Source organism: Aegilops tauschii, chromosome 2 (assembly GCF_002575655.3).
Source record: "Aegilops tauschii subsp. strangulata cultivar AL8/78 chromosome 2, Aet v6.0, whole genome shotgun sequence".
Classification (NCBI taxonomy): Eukaryota; Viridiplantae; Streptophyta; class Magnoliopsida; order Poales; family Poaceae; genus Aegilops; species Aegilops tauschii.
Genome location: NC_053036.3, coordinates 53,332,780 through 53,354,598, shown reverse-complemented (window position 1 = coordinate 53,354,598; position 21,819 = coordinate 53,332,780). Strand labels below are relative to the sequence as shown.

Sequence of the window (21,819 nt, the reverse complement as noted above, 5' to 3'; positions counted from 1 at the left end):
GTTTTTTATATGAAAAATCATCTACTCGAAAAGTTACATCCGAATTTACAAAAACATTTTCAAAATCCTCAAAAACCTAACAGAAAAAAAGATACGGGGCTTTTAAGATCTGGAGAGGCAAAAAAATTCAAAAAATTTCAAATTGTGGTCAAACTATGGCCTATTCTCTACCAGTGGTACGAAACTGATCAAATATTCAAATACCACCACGAACAAGTCATCAGCTCATCATTTGTCAAGTTTTGCTTGCATGGCTTTTGCTTTCACTGCAGAAAGATATCTCAAATTGTCTGTTGCTAACACATCATCCCACGGCCTTAAAACTACTGAAGATATCCAAATAAATGACCACAAAACTAATTATGTGACAAGCACTTTGTTGCTAACTACAGAAAGATATCGAAAATAACCCACACAACTTTTGTAGTACGAACTCTCACACAAGACACAAATTATGTGACAACTTATATATCCAAACAAATGACCAGAAAACTAATTAGATTGTCAGTCTAGACCTATAGCCCCTGGAGAAATTAATCAAGCATCTTTTGATTTATCTCAAAAGAACTCAACTTGAATGTTGAACAGTTGAAGTGCACATTATGTAAACTTGATGAATTTTATTTCTTACTTTTCTTCATAACAATGTTGATCGAATGATGGAAGGATTGAAAACCTTAAATTTTTAATTATATACTAAATAAGTTGTCTTCCATCTCAAGTTCAAGCGAAAGATCATTGAAAATTCAGATTAGAAAATGAAAAGGAATAAATTTAACATGATAAAGTACCTCAATACAATTTGAATATTATAATCATGTATGTCTCGATTCTCAGTTTCTCACATGAAATTCTTATGCAACACTGAGACCATAATGATTTTTCCCATTTTGAAAAATGATCTCTCTAAATGGTGATGCTTTCTAGCACGATTTCGTTAAAAAAGGGGGGTTGAGTTAGGAGGGAAACTCCATACCGGAGTAACAATCGGCTTAGAAACTGAGAATGATCTCTACAAATTTGTCATATTGTTTTTTTATTTGCAGCCATAGGCGGCAATGGTATCTCGCAAGTCTAAGATATGATTAAATATACAAATCCGGAGTTGAAAGCATCACAGTTGTACATTACTCAATGTTACATATTAACAAAATGCATATAAACTAAGAATGATAATCACACTCTTAATAGTTGTGCTTTAAAAGAAAGATGGAATTACTCAACATAAAAGGTAAAAGAATATGCTCTTCACAGAGGGAAGCAGAAATTGTCATGCGCTTATTAGTAGTATTGAAAAGGTGGTTCAACTCTTACTGCCAATGTGTTGGCTTCATGCTCAAGATTTGACCATAGGAAATACATACATTTTCCATTGCTGCTGGTAATGGTGCCAGGTATCACACACTCTATTTTAGATATCTTTAGTTTTAGAAGGATTTGTCATCCTTCCACTTTAGGAATTGAAAACCTTTTGTTAATTTAGTCAGACTTTTCCTGCATCTTTTATCCATCCAAAACCACCATTACGAGATCGTGGAAAATAAAATATGTTTAGGATCATCAATAGCTCAAACAATATGAAGCTTTTCTTTTGCGGGGAAACAATATGAAGCATTTAATAGTGTATTTAATTTTTGTTAATGCACCAATGGAAATTTACTTTTAATGATCTTTCTAAATCATACAAATAAGTAGGTACGGTGGAGTCTTATGGCAAAACCTTGCTCAAGGATTTGGCACAAGCAGAATTCATGGCTAGCATACATGAAGACTAGCAAAAGAGTGTGAAACGACCAACTAGTGAAACAGACATCATAATCATGCATTTTGAAAATGAAATCGTTAAGTGGCAATATGAACATGATACTACTCCAAAGTTGTAATACCACTGAGGCCGATTTAAACTACAGAAACTTTTCATAACAAGTATAACCATGTGCCAAGTCAATCAGCTGTAACATTCAAAGGGAGATACCATGCTAATATTCCAAATTATGATTCTTTTGAATTCCCATTGATATTTAAGAAGACATATTATAATTATTTAATTAATAAATACTTAGCATGGAAAAACAAAAATCACTAAACTTTTATTATGCCGGAGAAGAGCTGCTTCGAGGAGAGAGAGGCACTACTGCAAGGCTTGGCGGCGATGCGGCTATGAACCCACATGGTCTCCCGGCTGTGCTGCCGAGCAAGTCAGCGTGCCATGAGGGATTTTTGCTGCATTGATTGGCGACAAGGAGGATGTGTTGTCTGGCTTCATTCCAATGGCTAAGCGCTCGGGTCAGATGGCTCGCGAGCCAACTGTTTTGTTTCCCCTAAAATAGCTAACTGGCACCTAGCGCTCGCTTTAACTTTATCTTCATATCCAAGCAAGTATAAAACGCTCATTTGGTTGAAAAGGTAGAGGTACAAACCCAAGAAAACCTCTATAGTTGTTAAAGAAAAGTACAAGAAACCAATTACATGTCGCCATACACCCAGTCAATGAGTTGTTATGACATTTATTTATTTTCCAACCTCCCAGCAAGTCTTCATGCATATATATAGTTCCCATCAATCGTGGTCCACACTCCACAGTGATCACATAGCCATTAGTAGATAAAGAAAGATACACATTCGTTGTGCCAGCATATCCATCTCCGAGTGAGGTAGTCATGGTGGATAGTACCCAACACAATTCCCCTCATTTTACTTTGTTAAAGTCATGTTTTAAGGAAAATGCAAAACACACATTAGGTTGCGTGCGCACACCACAAACATGTTAATTAGGTTTGGGAGACATTAGAAAATGATTAGCTTGAAGCTCACTTTGCTCCAGCGGCGCATGTACTATGCATCATTACTCCACCAGATGTATCTGGCCTTGTACCGCATTATACGTAATAAGAATAATACTCTTGCACATGTGCTCAGCTCTTCCCCGCCAGATGCATCATTAGGAGGGATTTGATTGGCCCCCGGCTTGTGTCATGGAAAAATCTTCTATCATATTTGGGATTCGATTAACTTGACATAAGGGTGGGGTGTGTTTCGCTGGAATCTCACTACATCTGAGTTTGTCATAGTTGACTCTATGTATCGTGCACTCTGCACTGAGAGATTTCGATGGATAATGAGAAGCTAATCCAAAAATAAAAAATGCTACTAAATGTTAAGATTTTCATGTGGTACCTTGGAGAGGATTTGTGTTAACTAAAAACAACTTTGCTCGCCATAACTAGCAAGGAAGCAAGAAATGTAGCTTTTGGACTCTTAATGAGACAATCAAATATCTATTCTTTCAATGCAAATTTGTGCGTTCCACATGGTCAGTCATCCAAATAGCATTCAATTTATGTCCGCCAAAAAAAATATTGCCAATATATATGGTCACTGACTTGACGGAATACCAAACATGTTTAGTACGCTAATACGAGTGGGCTCATATGCCTTACTGTGGTCGCTTTGGCTATGTATAAATGATTGTGTTTTTATGGCAAAATCTTTTCTTCTTTACAGGTTATTTATCGCTGTACGCTCTAGCTTCGTATGTGGTCTACGCGAACGTGGTCTACGCAAACGGAGTACCAATCGTTGTTCAAGATGGTGTGCGTGCGGTTGGAGCAGGTCTCAAGAAAGGTTTTTACCCAACATGAGTGGCATCATAATCTCCAGATTGGTTCACCTTCTCTGTCGGCATACGCATAGTTTCAGTCTCATATGGCTTTACTATTGCCACTTTGTCGTTTTTATATTATGAGTCGGATGATTCTTTTGTTGGTTGTGTGCATCTTAGTTATGCAAAGATGGGTGTTGTTCTTTATGCTTTGTATCCACTCGATGGTACATTTGGAGTTAATAAAAGCACCCTTTATCAGAAAAAATGCATCATTACTCCACATTGTTACAATGTACAATGCATCATTACTCTGTATTGTTATGAAGCACGCCCTCAATCTCATCAACAAGGGAATGTAGAATCAAGAGTATCAAGAGTAGCCTTGACTACATGGACCGTATTGGCATCATGAGCCCTAGTGCGGTAAAGCAAAGAGGGACTCCGTACGCATGAAGAAAATCTCGAGCTCCTCTTTGCGGACCTCAAATCAGTGAACATGAACGAATCTAAAGTTTGAGAAAACCATGTGTGAGAACAACTTGGAACCAAATCATACGAACTAGATGATTGCATGTCGTTGTATGCATCGTGTTAAGACTTAACACATGAAAAATAACCAAATCGTGCTGCGTGGTCGCCCCAACGCTCGCGACGACCAACACCATCGACAATGTCAGCTCCATAAAAAGAAAAAGACTTGACAAGTGTTTCATTCCCCTCCCTAATAGCTGAAATCCGAACTATCTAGTAGGTTCTCATTTGTTTGGATTATTGCCCTTCCTTGTAGATTTAATATCCAAATTAAATATTTCCTGTTTCAAATGCGATACTATTTCTTCGTGGGAAGAAAGTCATAAATCTTTTTTTTCTGGTACTCCTTTTTTCCTCCCATCATCCTACTTTCACTTCTACAGACCTTCTATCCATAACGAGTTCCAGGATTAGTGAATAGATGTGGGAATAGATAAACGATTGTTGAGTACACAATACACCCGTGTAGCTCACCCAAAAGACCATCAATGACCGGTATCGGGTATTTCTTTTTTACAATTTGCACATTGAGTTGCCTATAACCCATAGGCTCCGCTAGGCAGGGGAGGCTCTGGTCATGCGGCACACCTGAAGAAGAGGACAAGCCGAAAAAAGAAGAAGGCTTGATGGTCTTTGTGGTGGTGGTCAACCTAAGCCACCCACATGTGTTCGGTGCAATGCCAAGTAGTTAAGAAATTTGTTCGCTTGTTTCTTTTGATTTGTTTGGTTCAATTTAGAGAATGTGAATGTACATGTCACCGAATTCAATCTCATGTAGTGATGTGACTTTCAATGTTGTGACTTCACGGATGCTATTGGCCACGTATGTGACCATGATGATTGAGTCGGTTGGGCTTGAGGAATCAATATCGCTCCAGATGCCGCTTGAGTATTTTGAGAGATATGAGGAGATGGAGAAAGATGCCTTCTGAGTATTTTGCATTTATTCTGAAAATATAAAAATACTTCCTAGAACTTTATACATTAGTATCTTGTACAACCAACAAAGCTAGTAAAGTTGGCACCCTTGCTAGTCAGGACACAAGTAAAGTTATATACGTGATGTACAATTTATCACTGGCGGTGAAAGATCATCGTACCTCCACGGACGGATGGATACCTTCGCTCTCATTGAGGAATATTTGCTACTTGGTACAAACCCTTGCGCTTGTGGTCCAATACATTGTGTCCTAGGGGCAATCAACAACTAACACCAACAATCACACCCGAAGGATCACACCAGCAAATAGTAAAGTCATACAAGATCATAGCTACGCATAGGCAGAGGAATAGGAAGAATAAAATTGAAGAATCAACACAATAATCACTGAAATACAACAGCAATCAGCGGCACCAACCATCTATTGACAAAAAATACTACGAGCTCGAGAAAGGTTCTTCAAATGCAACTTTCGACACCGCGAGTGCAGGACGCTGTGGCCAGAGGCAGGTTGTTGCGACGATGCTATGAACTCGCAAGTTTCCCGATGGTGTTGCCGGGTGGGTCGGTCTTTTGCGGGGGATTTCTGCATTTGTCGAAGACTAGGAGGATATTTTTCGCCTTCAATCTAATGGCCACCCGCTTGAGGCCGGGCGGTTGGTGAACCAACTGTTTTTTTTTAAATCAATTGCTTTAACTTTATAGAAGTATCCAACCAAGTACAAGAAACTTACTTGGTTGTAAAAGTGGTTGTACAAACTCAAGCAAACCTTTATAGCTTTTGTTATGACATTTATTTTTTTCCCGGGCTCCTCAAATATAGTTCCGATCAACCGTGGTTCACGGTGATCACATAGCTAGAAGAAGAAAGAAGGATATCTATCTGGTGTGCCAACATATTTTATCTCCCAGTGAGATAGTCATGGTGGATAGTACTCAAGACAATTCACCTCATTTTACTTTGTTAAAGTCGGGGTTTTAGGCAACACGACACATATATTGGGCCATAGGTGCACACTACCACAAACATGTTAATTAGATTTGGGAGGCATTAGGAAAACAAGCAGTTGATTATCTGTCAAAGCTGGGTTTCACTCAAAAGATTGTTCATAAAGATATTTTTCTTGATCACCTCCACTCCCCAACTATCAAAGAGAATTCATTCAAAGAAGAGCCCCCACCACCGGTCCAAACACCAGTTCCTGCAGAAGTTGAGGTCCCATCAATAATTGATTTGGTACAAGAAGAGCGAGTTGTTACGCCCGAGTGGACTTTGCCCTACCTTGTCTATCTGTTACGACAAGAACTCCCAGAAGACAAAGTTGAAGCGAGACGGGCCGTTTGTCGATCAAAAGCATACACCATTGTGGGAGGGCAGCTTTACAAAGAAAATGTCACCGGAGTACACCAGCGTTGCACTTTTGTGCAATAAGTATGCCCATCGCATGTGGTAGCTTTTACACAGTTATCCATATTGGGCGTGTTTGGTTGGGTGGCTTGCACCTGACCCGCACCCGATGTGCAAAATAGCCCATGTTTGATTGGCTGCATGCCCTTCTCAGCCTGGCCCAGTCGATGCGGCCGAGGGAATTTGCTAAAAAAAGCCAGGCCGAGAGAAACGCAGGTTCCGAGCATTTCCTTCGTGTGCAGGCTCGTCCCGTCCTTTCCCCTGCATCCCGCACGCAATGCAATCCAACTGCCTTGATCTAAATCGTCTCATCGATCTCACTTCCGCTTCGCTCGCCCCATTGTCGATGCCGCCACCGACGCTCTACGTCAACCTCAACGCCACCGCACTCCGCCATCGACGTGTGCACCCAGGCATGTGCTCCTCGACCACCGCCGCCATGCATACCCACGCCTGCGCTCCTCGACTACCACAGCCGCGCGCACCCACGCCTGGGGACAAGCTCGCCGGAGCTCGGCCTGCCACCCCCCACCAGCCGAGAGGAAGAAGCGGGTTGGGGAGGAGGGAGCTCTTGCGCGCCACGAGCCGCAGTCGAATCTCTGTCGTTGGCATCTCCTCCCGGCAGCCCATCTCTACCACAGTCATCTCGTCGCCCTCCACCTCTTCTTCCGGTTGGTCTCCGCCACGGCTATCTACTCCATCTCAGTGGAATGGGTTAGATTGGTGGAAAAGTTTTTTGATTTGTCTCAGAAATTCCTGGTAATTAAAATCGACACTTAGTTTTGGTTCAAATTTCAATATAAATTTGTTTTAGTTCTTCCCTTTGTCTATGGAATGGTTCTGGAATGATTAAAATTGGAAGAGAAGAGTTAACAGAATTGAGCCTATATTCAGCCTACCAAACAACATCTCTCGTGCATATCATCTATTGTGCACCCATATCACATAGTCCACCAAACACTCATCTCACCTCATCCTTTTTTTTTTGCAAAAACACCTCATCCTTGCATCCACTCAACCTGGCCGCACTCACCAAGGATCCCCCATGCAATGCAGGTTAGAGCCACCCAGACAACCAAACACACTCATCGTGTACGATGCACCCCATGTCGCACACCATAGCAAGACGAGATTCACATATGTCTATGTTCTTTTTAACCATGTGTGAGGACCTTGATTGCGCTAATGTTAGTATCCAACCAAGTACAAAAGGCTCGCTTGGTTGAAAAAGTGGTTGTACAAACGCAAGCAAACCTAAATGCAAAGTACAACAAACTAATTACTTGTCGCCATCCACCTCGTCAATGAGTTGTTATGCCATTTATTTTCCCGTAACCTCCCAATCAAGCGTTCATGCATATATAGTTCTCATCAGCCATGGTTCATAGTGATCACATAGCTAAGAAAGATACATGTCCGATGTGCCAACATACTTTATCTCAGAGTGAGCCGGTTGTGGTGAATAGTACCCAAGACAATCCCACTCCTTTTATTTAGTTAGAAAGTCGTGTTTTGGGCAATACAACACATACATTAGGCCACTCACGCATACTACCACAAACATGTTAATTAGATTTGGGAGCCATTAGAAAATGATTAGCTTGTACCTGCGATGGACCTGGCGGTGCATCTACTCTGCATCATTGCTTCTCACCGTTGTGATGCATGTCTTTGGTGTCGTAATCAAGAGAATGTGCAATTAAGAGTAACCAAGGTCGCCTTGCCTGCCTGGTCTATCTTGTCTACCTGGCCGGTCTTGGCTTCAGAGGCCCTCGTGCGAGAAAACAAGGAGGGACTCCGTCGCCAGGTGCCTCAAGGCTGGCAAGTATGTGCAACGCGTCAGCGTCGGCGCCCCCGTATACCTCGCCGCCATCTTTAATGCTATTGTGGTTCTTGTTTTAATTTGGTGCTTATGCAATGCTTGGACATATGCTACTGCAATTTGGACTATGTAATGGTGGTTGAACCTATGTAAATTGGGTATGTATGATAGATATGAAATATGTTGATTGTCTACTTTCAAATTCAAACTCTAGAGAATTTTAAATTGCAAAGATTAAATCATGGCCAAAAATAATTGTGTTGGTCATTACGTTGCACATGGTTTTAGAAAGCACAACATGTGCAATGTACCCCTACAACACACACGCACCTTTGTCACCAAACAAGTGTGATGATCGACGTATCACAAATGGTGAACTATTGTTGTGTGTGTGTGTGTGTGTGTGTGTGTGTGTGTGTGTGTGTGTGTGTGTGTGTGTGTGAGATAGGCCCCCTTACCGCACACGCTAGCTTATACAAAGCATGTGTGACTGGTAGAACACCACACACGTTTTGTTGTTATTAAACACGTTTGATGTGTTCTGTATCCCAAACGGTGTGACATAGTATAAAGTGTGTTATAGACTCCTCATCGACACATTTTTGCCTCACAAATCGTCTTCGTCGTCAGCCGCATCGCAAATGTTGGATCATAACATATCGTGTGTGATAGGCCCCTCAATCCACACGTTCTTGATGGTCGAAATATCTGGGGCGTCGGATGCATCACAAATGATTTCTCATCGCTTCTTGTGTGCGATAGGTCGGCGCATTACATACGATTACTTTTACAGAATTGTCGGCATCGCAACACCCTATCGCACACGGTTATCTGTAGCATATGCAATGCATCCCCTATCGCACTCCATCGCAAGACAATGATTCGCTCCCGTCCGTGCAGCTACCACTGTCCCCATAGAGTCACGGGCGATCACGGCCCATGCACCATGCAGGCTGCCTGGGGTGTAGGCGCCGTCAACATTGAATTTCAGCTCATCCAGTGGCGGCGGAGACTAACACTGAGGGTTCCCACTGGGTTTGGGCGATTTGCAAAAACACCCCTGGTATTCCGTAGCCATGCATGCAGCCCTAAACGCGAACTGGTCGAGGTCCATGGGATTCTCCCCTTCTCGCACCTTGTTCCTTTGGTTCCACCACTGCCACCACATTACAGTGACCTGCAGCCTTTCCTTCCCTGACAATTGCCACAGTAAGTCCAGGGTCTCACCAATGGAAGCACAATCTGAGAGTTGTTGTCTGACATGTTCGAGATCAAGCCTCCTCCACACCAGTTTGACCTCATTGCAATAAACAAATAGGTGTTTCCCTGACTCGTGCCTTGAGTTGCACATAAAGCATCTGTGTTCCTTAATATTCATTCCTCTTCTTGCCAGAATGTCCTTGGTGGCAATCGTGTTGTGTGCCATTCGCCAGACAAAATGTCTGACCTTCCCCCGGCAAGGTAGCTTCCATGTCCTTTTCCATCTCACATCGCCACCACCATTCAGATCGCCAACCGCCTGTGGTTCGCCTCCCTGGCCCTCAGCAAGGTGCTCGGAGAACACTCGTTGTAGCTTGTAGGCTTGTTTAACAGAGAACATGCCTTTGCTGTCAAAGTGCCAAGCGAGAAAATCCTCGGTCCCGTCCCGTAGTGGTAGCTGAAGGATTAAGGTGGCATCCTCCTCCCAAAACATGTCTCTGATGAGCTCCTCGTCCCACCTTCCGGTGGTTGGATCAATGAGTTTAGACACTCTGGTTAACAAGCTACCCCCTCTGGGTGTCACGACTTTCCTCGACCAAGCTCTAGGGATCCACGGGTCATCCCATATATGGATGTTCTGCCCATCCCCAACCCGCCAGATCACACCTTTCCTGATCAGGTCAATGCCGAGTTTAATACTCCTCCAAGCATATGACATGTTGGCGCTCAGACCCGCTTCCAACACATTACAGTTCGGGTAGTACTTGGCCTTCATGAGTTGTGCGCATAGACTATCTGGTTGCTAGATGAGCCTCCACACCTGGCGGGCCAACATGGCACTGTTGAAGTCGTGGATATCTCTGAAACCAAGTCCTCCCTTGCCCTTCGATTTTGTAAGCTTCGGCCAGCCAACCCAGTGTATTTTGTTTTCATTTTCCTGTTGGCTCCACCAATAATGGCCTATCATGGCGCTCAGCTCATCACAAAAGGTTTTGGTCAGATAGAACACGGACATGGCAAAGGTAGGGATCGCCTGTGCTACCCCCTTGACCAAAATTTCCTTCCCTTGCCAAGACAAGGTTCTCTCATTCCAACCTTGCATGTGATTCCAGATCGCGTCCCTCAAATAAGCAAAAGCCCGCCGTTTGGATCGCCCAATATACACTGGGAGCCCCAGGTACTTCTCATTGTACGCTTCGCTGGTGATGCCAAGAGTATCTTTCACATTATGCTTGGATTGCGCCGAGCTGTTTTTGCTGAACATAATAGCTGACTTCTCCTGATTAATGCATTGTCCCGAACATCTTTCATAAACCGTGAGGATTCGCCTCAGTTCTTTGGCCTCGTCATCCCTCGCTCTCATCAACATAACCGAGTCATCGGCAAAAAATAGATGAGAGATAGAGGGAGCCCCCGGATAGATTTGAATGCCATTCAGTGTCCCTCTCTGTTGCGCATCCTTGAGCATTGGTGAGAGCCCTTCCGCACAGATTACAAACAGGTATGGCGAGATTGAGTCACCCTGCCGGAGTCCTCTTGACGGGTCGAATTGCTGTGAGAGCTCTCCATTGACCTTGATCCGGTACCGCACCGACCGCACACATCTCATCACTAAATTCACCCAACTGCGCGCAAATCCTAGCTTGATCATCATTGCTTCCAAGAAGTCCCATTCAACACGGTCATAGGCTTTACTCATGTCCACTTTGACAGCAACATATTCATCCTTGACAGCTCTCTTATTCATCAAGAAGTGCGAAACCTCATAGGCCATTAGAATATTGTCCATGATCAACCTCCCCGGCACGAAGGCACTCTGGTTGTCCGAGATTATTTGTGGGAGCACAAGCTTGAGCCAGTTAGCCAGAACCTTGGAGATGATTTTGTAAAACATGTTGCATAGGCTAATGGGCCTTAGGTCCTTGATCCTTGAGGGGTTCTTCACCTTTGGAATAAGGACTACATTGGTATCGTTGCATCCCTCCGGGATCTCTCCTCCCTTCAGCACATTCATCACCTCATCCACAACATTCCGTCCCATCAGATGCCAATACTTCTTGAACACTAGCGCCGGCATGCCGTCCGGCCCGGGTGCCTTGAGGTCTCCAATGTGATCAAGTGCAGCTTTTATTTCCATTTCAGTGAAGTCAGCCGTGAGACAATCATTCATTGCACCGGTTACCTTCACCGGGACAACGTGGAGGAGCTCATCAAATTGTGTGTTGCCGTTCGATGCGAATAGATCCTGAAAATAAGACATAACATAGTTAGTAAGCTCCCTTCCTTCTTCCACCATCACTCCCTCCTCCCTCCCTAGCCTCTGAATCCTGTTAGCCTTTCCCCTAGCTGAGGCATATCTAAAAAAGAATGTAGTGTTCCTATCTCCTTCCTTCAGCCACCAAACATGTGCCCGTTGTCTCCATTTTATCTCAATGACCTGCTCCAGGTGATCAACCACACACCGAAGCCGCACTTCCTCTGCCACTTTCTCGGGTGAAATATCACGTTTACGGCACTCCTCTAACTCCTTCTTAGCCTCCTTCAACTTCTTCTCCATATCACCAATCACATCTCTACTCCACCTTGAAATATCTCTTGCCACTTCCTTCAGGCCAGCAGCCACATCAGACACATGGCCCTCTCGAACCCTTCTCCATGCTTCCTCAACGACCAGATCACACCCCTCCTCCTTGAGCCATCTAGCTTCGAACCTAAATGCTCCTCCTCCTCCTCTCTCCCTTCTTCCCCCCATGTCCTCTGTATCCACCACAACCGGCCGATGATATGAATGCCTCGGTAGTTCATTGCGAACACGAAACTCTGGGTAGGTGGAACACCATTCCATATTCGCTACTGCACGGTCCAGATGTCCACAAATATAACCCTCCGCATTGGTGCAATTATTCCACCACGTGATCATATCACCCTCGTAACCCAGATCGCTTAGCTTGCATTCTTCTAGAGCATCTCGAAACTGGTCCAGACAGCCCTGGGATCGGTTTACACCCCCTTTTTTCTCCTCATTCATTAGGATCTCATTAAAGTCTCCCATGCATAGCCATGGTCGACCCTCCTGATGTTACTGATTAAGAAGATGCAATGTCCTCCATGTTTCTTTCTTCCTTCTCGCCTGCGATTCACCATACACTCCTGTCATCCTCCACACCACCCCGTTCTCGTCCGTTATATCGACATCTATATGCCTTCTCTCAATGGACCTTAATGACAGGTTAACTCCCCTCCTCCACAAAATGGCCAAAGCCTCTACTTCTGCCATCCAGGTTTCTCACACACATATTGACTAGCCCTAGCTTCCACCTATATTGCTCCATTTCCTTCTCATACAATTTAGTCTCACATAAGAAAAGAACATCGGGATCCTCCGCCCTCTTGAGGTCCAAGAGCCCACGAACTGCCAAGCCATTCCCGAGTCCCCGGCAGTTCCAGCTTATGACATTTGTTTGTTCCGACCTACCCATCAAGTGTTCATGCATATATATAGTTTCCATCACCCGTGGTTGACGGTGATCACATAGCCAAAAGCAGACAAAGATATGATACTCATCAGTTGTACCAACATATTGTATCTCCGAGTATGCTAGTCACGATGGATAATACTCAAGACAATTCATCTGTTTTATTTCTGTTAAAGTTATGTTTCAAAATATACGAAATATATATTGGGCCACATGTGTAGACTAGCACAAATATGTTAATTAGATCTTGTAGGCATTAGGAAACGATTAGCTTGAAGAATCGGGCGCACCAGCGGTGCATCTACTCTGCATCATTATTCCACACCGCTACAATCAAACACAATAAGCTCTGGGATAAGAGCGCCTCCTCGCGATGTCCACATCGGCAGATTGACTGTCACAGTTTTTTTACAACACTCCCGCAGTTACAGGGATTTACATCGGTCAAAAGAAAAGCAGCCCATGCACGCGTCCTCCCCTCTCTCTCTCTCTCTCTCTCTCTCTCTCTCTCTCTCTCTCTCTCTCTCTCTCTCTCTCTCTCTCTTATTTCCTCTCCCCCAGCTCTAGGGTTCCCAGCCCCACTGCACCGCCGCGCAGCCCACACATTCTCTCTTGATCTATAAACTTGGTTAAAGTTTGCAAATTTTGACTTTCCAAAAGATCTATATGCACTACATTATGGAACAGAGGGAGTATTAGATAATATTCAAAATAAAATAACCAAAAAGGTGCTTCACCATAGTTAGTCTTCCATATAGTAGGACATACTGCAAGAAATTACTAAAGGAAGAACATTTAATTAAACAAATTAAAAAAATTGGTTCAAGGTATCCCGTCTGGACATTAGTTCAATCAATAGAAAAATGTTAGTTCATCCACAAAGTTTAGATGCGCTTTAGGACTTAGTTCATGAATTTTGCTAAAACTACTAAAACCCTCGAGTTTGTTTCAATCAGCCGTGTTGTAAGCTTCAGGACAAGGACTACAAGTCAGCTCGATGAAGTATGTATCAAAAACTCTACTCTATTGCAACGGAGTATGTAATTTGTGATGTCGTTAACAATGGCTTGTTTGCCCGATGATTGGTGTTTTGCAAAGCATCAAATTTTGTGTGTGCTATACTTACGAAGTAAATGATAGATGAACGAAAATCAATATGTACCAGTATTCTTTTTTTCATAAAGAAACATAGACAACATTCTATGTTCAAGACACTATTTATTCACTTTCAGGTGTATGCTATTGTGACCTACGGACATGGATTTTCTGACATTGATCTCGCATGCTAACACAACCACACAACTACACCTCATTCTATGATAGGCTCAGCAAGAAACGGCGGATGGAAGGAGTGTCACCACCAAGAACAGCGAGGTCGCGCTGACGCCATAGCATTGTCTAAATACGTGTAGCGGGATGGAAAGCAGCGAGCAGCGATGCATCGTCCATGGAAGCGGCCGGCATAAGGCTAAGCCTGTCGTTCCTCCTCGCCAAGACCCGCGTTTAGCTCTTCCAGGTGGTCGGGGTGCGCACACACACAAAGGCGTGCGAGCGAGACGTCATGTGAAGTGGAGGACCCTACAAGCTACATGGCCGCGGATGTGGAGTAGGCGCAGTTCCAGCTGAACTGCGACGCGGTGTTAATGATTAGAGTCACTACTATTAGATTGCTCTGCTTTCCCTATGATCAGAATTCAGAGTCAGTTTGTTGTCAGCAATAGTTGGCATGTATATATACTACCCATTATGTAAAAAATCAAATGCCTGGCACCGCACAGGAACACCCTCAAGAGGCGCATCAAAATGTGGTCCTTTTTGGGATACAGAGCGATTAAGGAGGCCGGGATTGAGGAAACGATCAAGAGAGAAGAGGAATAGAGGATTGATAGGGAGAAACAACCAGCGACAGAGGCATGGGGGTGGCCAGCATGGGCCAGGAGCCTCCCCAACATGACGAGTTTGCTTGTATATACACACACACCCTCAATACTAGGACTTGAGAAATCCTGCCTCAGCCAGTGAAGAGAAACCAATTATGAGAGAAGGGATCAAAACAGAGGAGGGAGAGTAGTGTTGGAGCTCAGAGACAGACGAAGGATCAAATTGCAAGACGGAGGGGATCAACGGGGAGGGAAGAGCCGACACCATGCCGGTCGTCGGACTATCGCCGAAAGTCTTTCATTTGAACAAGTTCGACCTGAAGTTGATGCTAAAGAAATGAAAACATTGCGGATGCATGTCCTTTTGCATCAATTTTTTTTAAGATAAAACACGGCACACAACCTAACATGACCAAATGGGCCGGTCTGCTCCTGTGCGCCGGCCGGATAGCCCGTGTGCCCACGCAACCGCCTCTGCCTCGACCGACCTAGCTAGAAATTTCCCGGTCCGCCTCGAGCACCCGACCCCAATCTGAGGCTCCCAACGGTAATATCTCCGCGCCGCGCCGCGTTGCCGACCGACCGAGACCGACCCCTCCTGTCCTGCCCACCCGGTCCGGATCCAGCCCCAACCCACCACCCCACCAGCTCCACTTCCCTCCGGTTTCCGCCGCCCGCCGAAGCCGTCTCCGGCAAGGACCCGACCGGCGCCACCGCCTCTTCCCCGGCGGCCCGCCCGCGGCCAGGCGCTCCCTTTCCTCCCTCCCCGCGCTCTGGCCGTGGCCGGTCTGCTCCTCCTCTCTTCGTCCGGGGCCCCGGGCCGTGCCTCTCGCCTCGCCTCCTCGCGTCCGGTTTGGATTTGCTCGTCCTCGATTCGTCGCCCGTCCAGGTTCAGAACCGCGCCTGATTTGGTTTTCGCTCGTGCTCGATTCGCCCGTTTGGAATTGCGCCTGGTTTGATCTTGCTCGTCCTCGCCGTCGTCCGTTTGGGGTCGCGTCCGGTTCGATTTTGCTCGTCGTCCTCTCGCCGCCGTCGTCCGTGTAGGGTCGCTTCTGGTTCGATTTCGCTCGCCCTCGCCGTCGTCGTCCGTTTAGGGTCGCGTCCGATTCGATTTTGCTCGTCCTCGCGTCGTCGTCCGTGTAGGGTCGCTTTCCATTCGATTTCGCTCGTCCTCGGCGTTGTCCCGATGCTCTCGCGTGTTCTTGGTCCGTCTCGTTTGAGAACTAGCAATTCTGTCTGCGTGCGCTTCTGTTATCCGAGAGGCACTCTGGTTCCTGGGTTTCGTGTTCGCGTCGGTTGCAGGAACGAACGGGTCTGGTTTCGAAATTAGATTACGGCCGGAGACGGGGTGCAGTGTTCGTTTATCGTGCTAGTTCAGATCAGTTCCTCCGTTCCGTCACCTACGTTGCTCTTGGTGATTTTTCAGAGCTCAAACGTATGCTCTCTTGTGATACTCTGTCAGTTCTTGGCCCTCTGTCAGTTCTTGTTGGCCCTCTGTCAATTCTTGAGTTCCAGGGTCTGTTAATTCCTGACTTCTTGTCGTACCGGCTAGGCGTGTGTGCGCTCTCATCCTAGATTCAGAGATGGGGTGATTTTCCTTACGCTTGATCTGATGGTGTATATTGTTTATGTTCTTTCCAGTTTGTTTCTTTTAATCATGCTTTGCTTGTGTGTTGAGCAGAAAAGTTTTACAAGAGTGCAAACCATGTGGCCTGCTGCTTGACTAATTGAACACCTGCTGTTGCTACTGTTGGACAAGGTCCCTTCTTTTCTTCCTGATGCTGCTATTTCCATTTAACTACTCATAGGAGTTCTAGATGAGCTGCTGCGAGTTAGTTCCCCTTAGACTACATTCTAGATTGCATAGCATAACTCCAGAATTTTGTGATTGCACACCACCTTGGCATATAATTCTGTTGTGAGCATAACTCTAGAATTTATTTATCCGCGAAAGCACGTTCATCACATGTTTTTTTATCAATGCTGCTAACTTCTGTCATGCCCCTTTCCTTTTGGACAACAATTTCAACGAACCTATAACGTGGACATGTCCTGCTTGTTTTCTTGTGATGATGGTGATCCAATTGAGTAGCTCAACTCTTATGCTCTGACATTTGTTAATCCCCAGTTAGTGTGCATGAAAAGTTATTGTTTGTCATGTTAAATTTTATGGCATCAACTCGGTATTGTGATTAATGACTTAGTATTTGTTTAGTGTAGACAGTTGACTTCTTTTCTCTTAATTATTTAGTGATATGCGTGTTTTGTTATGTCTTATGGGGATAACTAATGTCCAGTCAATGGAAAATGCTTTTCTTGCTTTGCCTAGACTTTGTGACAACTAACTTATAGTGCGATCATTGATCATTGAGCTTCTGACACCTTATTCCGTAAAATTCTGTTGTGATGTTTCCTGGATCATTGAGTAGTTAATATTGATTTTGAGTTTGTCGGATCATTAACTTCTGCGTGCGCTTCGGTTATCTGAGAGACACTCACGATCTTGTGTTTCGTATTCGTGGCGGAGCGATGAACGATTACGTTTCGTGTCCCTGTGTTTCGTGTTCGCCCATCTGACTTTGAATTTGGATTACGGAGACGGGGAGAGGCCAAAGCAAGGTCAGTTTATCGTGTTCGCTCAGATCGGTTCCTCGGTTCCGTCGCTGCGTTGTTCGTCGGCGATTTCCAGACCTCAAATGCATGCGCTCTTGTGATACTCTGGTTTGGCTCGCTGGTCGTTATGGTTGTTCGTTACGGTTGTTCTTATGTTCTTGAATCACCCATCTTATAAGCAGAGATGGGGTGATACATTATGGTTGCTCTGATGGTTGCTTATTTAGTGTTCTTTCCAATTGGGTTCTTCTTGTCATGCTTTGCTTATGTTCCCAATGTCTGTCTTTCCATATATGGGGATGCGTTCAGGGGTGCAAACCGTGTAGGCCATGGTGTGTTTTATACTAGCTATGGTGTGTTTTATACTATCTGATGTGGAAGGTGGAAATATTGATATCACTTCTGTGCTAGTATACTTGATATGGTGTGTTTTATTTAAGTAATTAACCACATCTCTTACAAATTTTCCTTGAGATACATGTTTATATGGCAGGAGTGATTGTCTTGATGAATAATCATTTATGCTAACTTGGTATTGGTAGTCCCTGATCATAGGTAACAGACCAGTACTTGTTTAGTGCAGACAACTGACGGTTCTTTTTTTCTGAACTTTTTTGTGATATGTCTGTTATGTGGATATCATATTCTAATGCTTTTCTAAGTATTTAAGGTACAGACATGTGGATCTGGACATTTCACATTTGCTCTTTATTGTGTTGCTAAAGACACTGAACGGTTTGTCTGGCCACCGCACAGCCCAGCTAATCAGGTACACTTGATTTTATGTGTAGTTGATGTTCTCTGCCACATCATGCTTAACTTGTGTTTGCCAAATGGATCTCCTGGAACAAATTGTTCGTAATAAATGAACAAATTGCAGAACTTGTGGCAGTGCTATTTACCCACTTGCTTTTGCATATGATGCTAAGAAGAAGAAAAACATACGTCCTGTTATTTTAAAATGGTGTATTTACTGTTTTGATGCGCATAAACTGAGAATAGTATAACCTTGCTGACTATCTGCAGGTTGTAGTGATTAGGGAGAAGCTTGCAGAACTGTATGAATTTGAACAAAAATGGTCGAGAGCAGCACAAATGCTTAGTGGCATTGACTTGGACTCAGGAATCAGGTAGAAGCAAAGCTTTTGTCTCTCTTTACATGTCATTGGATATTCTAAGTCTGGGAAATCTGACCATCTTCTTAAAAGCCAGGATGCTTGATGACAAACAAATTATCCAAGTGCGTCCAGATTGCACGACTCTATTTGGAGGTTAGTCCCGTTTTTAGCCTCTGTCGTCATTGCATTTTCAGCTGGACTAATGTAGTTCTTCATTTTGTAGGATGATGATGCAGTGAATGTTGAAGCTTTTATCAACAAAGCCCATTTTTGGTCACAAACAGCAACCAGGAAGTTCTGAACTTGCAATACAAGGTTTGTTGGTTCAGGAACAGTTTAATAATCTATCTGTCTACAACTAAGGACAAAAATTTAGTCCCCTTCTTATATCTCTTGTAGGTATGCTATGCGAGAATTTTAGATCTAAAGCGTAAATTCTTGGAAGCTGCACTTCGATACTATGGTATCTGTCAAATTGAGCAATGCCAAATTGGGGATGAGTAAGGCTTACTCCATTCAGTTGTAGATTTTTTTCTCTCTTCTGCAATTTACTCATTTTTAATGTTCTGTCTTGTATGGTTCTTTATTGCCTTGCCGGTGTAGTGGTGCCTAATTTCTATTTTACACCCTTCAAATATTTCTCCCTTCAAATATTTCAATGTTTTTCTTACTGTATGTAATAAATTACCCTACTTGATACTCATATTTAAGTACTGCAGTGGTTATTAGCAAGTCATGTTTGCAACTGATATGGCCTCCATATTTTATTCTCAAAGATCTTGATGGAACATTGTTTCTGTATTTTCTCAGATAGATTGATGAAAATGCTCTTGAGCAAGCTCTTAGTGCTGCTGTAACATGCACAATATTGTAACTGATGAGAGGTAAACACTGTTGCCAACTTGAAATCAGTTTACTCATTCAAGTTCTGGAATTTCTTTATAGCTTTCTGAGTTTACTTCGGTCTTGCATGTATTAGGTTTCTCTTTGTGCCGCTACCTATGTCTGTTTCTTGTGTGCAAGCGCTCCATTCTGTGTGTGTGGCTCTGTGTGACTTGATGGTGAATATGTGTGTGGCTTGACTCTGTGTGTTTGTGGCTGTGTGACTTGATGGTGAATATGTGTGTGGCTTGACTCTGTGTGTTTGTGGCTTGATTGTGTGTGTGGCTTGACTCTCTCTGTGTGTGGCTGAACTGTGTGTGGTTTGATGGTGAATATGTGTGGCTTGACTCTGTGTGTGACTGTTTGTGGCTTGATGGTGAATATGTGTCTGGCTTGACTTTGTGTGTGTGTGTGTGTGTGTGTGTGTGAGACTGTGTGTGAAAATTGCATTTGTTTGATGGTGTGGCTTGTATGCTTTGCTGAATGTTTGGTTGTATAAATTGTGTTTTATATTTCACGATTGATTGCTTTGCTGTTTGTTGAATGTGAACAGACCTAGCACTATTATTTTTTCTGAATTTTTTTGTGATTATGTCTTATGTGGATATCATGTTCTTTTTTTTGTATTACTGCTGTCCAGTCACTGGAATAATGCTTTTCTAAGTATTTAAGGTACAGACATTGGATTTGGACATGTCACATTGGCTCTTTATTGTGTTGCTAAGGGATGGTTGGGTTTGCATACAATGCAGGTATATTTTTACATTTTGCGATGTTGATGTCAAAACGTTTATTTAGCCAAATTTTGCTACTTGTGGGTACTTTTGTTTTTAGATGTGTTGTATCCATAACTACCCATTGGCACCTGATATTTGTGCTGAAAATGCAGTATGGAGCAACAAATTGGTCTCATTGCAAGGTCACTATTGCAAGGTCACTACCTGGACGTATAGGCAAGCAATGTCAAGAGAGGTATTCTTTTGATTGTTTTATTTTCATGGTTTGCTTAAATGCATTTTCCCCTTTGTGCAAGACAAACAGGGGAATGTTTGCTAATTCAGAAACACACTGGTTACATAAAGAGTTGATTGGTTATGAAGCTGATTTCGAATTCATACATAACATCTTAGGTGGCATAATCATCTGAATCCAGACATACAGAGAGATGCTTGGACTACTGAGGAACATGCACTAAATAATGCCCATCGGATATATGGGAATAAATGGGTAGAAATAGCAAAATTTCTTCCTAGAAGGTAACTTCCTTGGTCCTCTTTGTTACCAGATTCCTAACATGAATGATGTAGCCCTTTATTGAACATTATACCGTGCATCCGACATCTGAATATTGCAGGAATGGGGTACTTCCATTTGTGTAACTTCTATTTGTATTACATCACAGGTCATCTTATGGTACCGTGCATCAGACTCATATGGTGCTTATTACATCACAGGTCATCTTAATCTTCTTTTGTAAGTATGACTGCTGGTGCTGCTGGTAATGTAAGCTACTTTTCTTGCTTCAATATAGAGTGGAAACTCACATTTTAAGTTGCTCATGTCATTTCAGGCTATCCATCGGCTTGTAACTCATGAGAGGCGACCATAGTTGCCAACTTGAAACATATTTTTTTTTTTAGGTATGAATGGCTTACCTGAGCCAGAATTTCTATAAGAATGTTGCTCATGTTAGATGCCTTGCTTTCTCTAGTAAGTAGAATAAGAACACATTTAACTTTCTTTTCTGTCCATAGGCCTACAAACTTGTGGGTAGTCATGAAGATAATCATTTAATCAGCCTCTAACCAGCTTCCTGTTTTCAGGAACGAAGATCTGAATCACCCTCACTCCTCAAGAGAAATCGTTTAGTCATTCAGGTTCTGGAATTTCTTTATAGCTTTCTGAGTTTACTTCGGTCTTGCGTGTATTTGCTTTCTGTTTGTGCCCTTATCTATGTCTGTTTCTTGTTGTTTCTTGTGTGCAAGTGCTCCATTATGTGTCTGTCTGACTGTTTGTGGCTTGACTCTCTTGTGTGTGTGGCTTGACTGTCTGTGTGTGGGACTGTTTGTTTGCCTGTGTGTGCGTGTGACTGTGTGCAAATATTGCATTTGACTGTGATGTGTGACTCTATGTTTGACTGTGTGAATATTGTGCATTTGAGCGTGATGTGTGTGACTGTGAATATTGCATTTTGGCAATGACTGTGTGTGTGATTGTGTGTGGCTTGACTCTGTGTGTGTGTGTGTGTGTGGCTTGTATGCTTTGCTGAATGATTGGTTGGTATGGCCTAACACTGCCTTTGCCGGTCCCAAGCCCGGATGTGAAAATGTGGAGGGAGCTGCAGT

At 43.6% G+C, this 21,819-nt stretch overlaps 1 protein-coding gene across 3 annotated transcripts; it reads left to right on the top strand.

Moving 5' to 3' along the window:
* Window positions 1-15,513: 15,513 nt before the first annotated feature.
* Window positions 15,514-21,304, top strand: LOC109743019 (transcription factor MYB3R-2-like). 3 transcript variants are annotated; one of them, XM_073507939.1, is made up of 11 exons: window positions 15,514-18,243; window positions 18,501-18,604; window positions 18,687-18,745; window positions 18,816-18,907; window positions 18,992-19,092; window positions 19,403-19,476; window positions 20,147-20,226; window positions 20,364-20,446; window positions 20,605-20,730; window positions 20,877-20,947; window positions 21,045-21,304. In XM_073507939.1, exons 6-11 carry the CDS (start codon window positions 19,470-19,472, stop codon window positions 21,068-21,070), a joined length of 393 nt encoding a protein of 130 aa, XP_073364040.1. In that variant the 5' UTR covers window positions 15,514-18,243; window positions 18,501-18,604; window positions 18,687-18,745; window positions 18,816-18,907; window positions 18,992-19,092; window positions 19,403-19,469; the 3' UTR covers window positions 21,071-21,304. The 3 variants fall into 3 exon arrangements, with proteins under 3 accessions (XP_073364040.1, XP_073364041.1, XP_073364042.1); XM_073507940.1 differs by lacking the exon at window positions 15,514-18,243 and having other exon boundaries at window positions 18,504-18,604; window positions 18,683-18,745; window positions 21,045-21,140; XM_073507941.1 differs by lacking the exons at window positions 15,514-18,243; window positions 18,501-18,604; window positions 18,687-18,745; window positions 18,992-19,092 and having other exon boundaries at window positions 18,811-18,907; window positions 21,045-21,140.
* Window positions 21,305-21,819: the final 515 nt, after the last annotated feature.

What these genes read in the sequence shown, in the direction of transcription:
- LOC109743019 (XM_073507939.1), top strand. An exon ending in GGCAAGCAATGTCAAGAGAG is followed by an intron (nt 20,447 to 20,604) that starts GTATTCTTTTGA and finishes ATAACATCTTAG; the next exon opens with GTGGCATAATCATCTGAATC. An exon ending in GGTCATCTTAATCTTCTTTT is followed by an intron (nt 20,948 to 21,044) that starts GTAAGTATGACT and finishes ATGTCATTTCAG; the next exon opens with GCTATCCATCGGCTTGTAAC.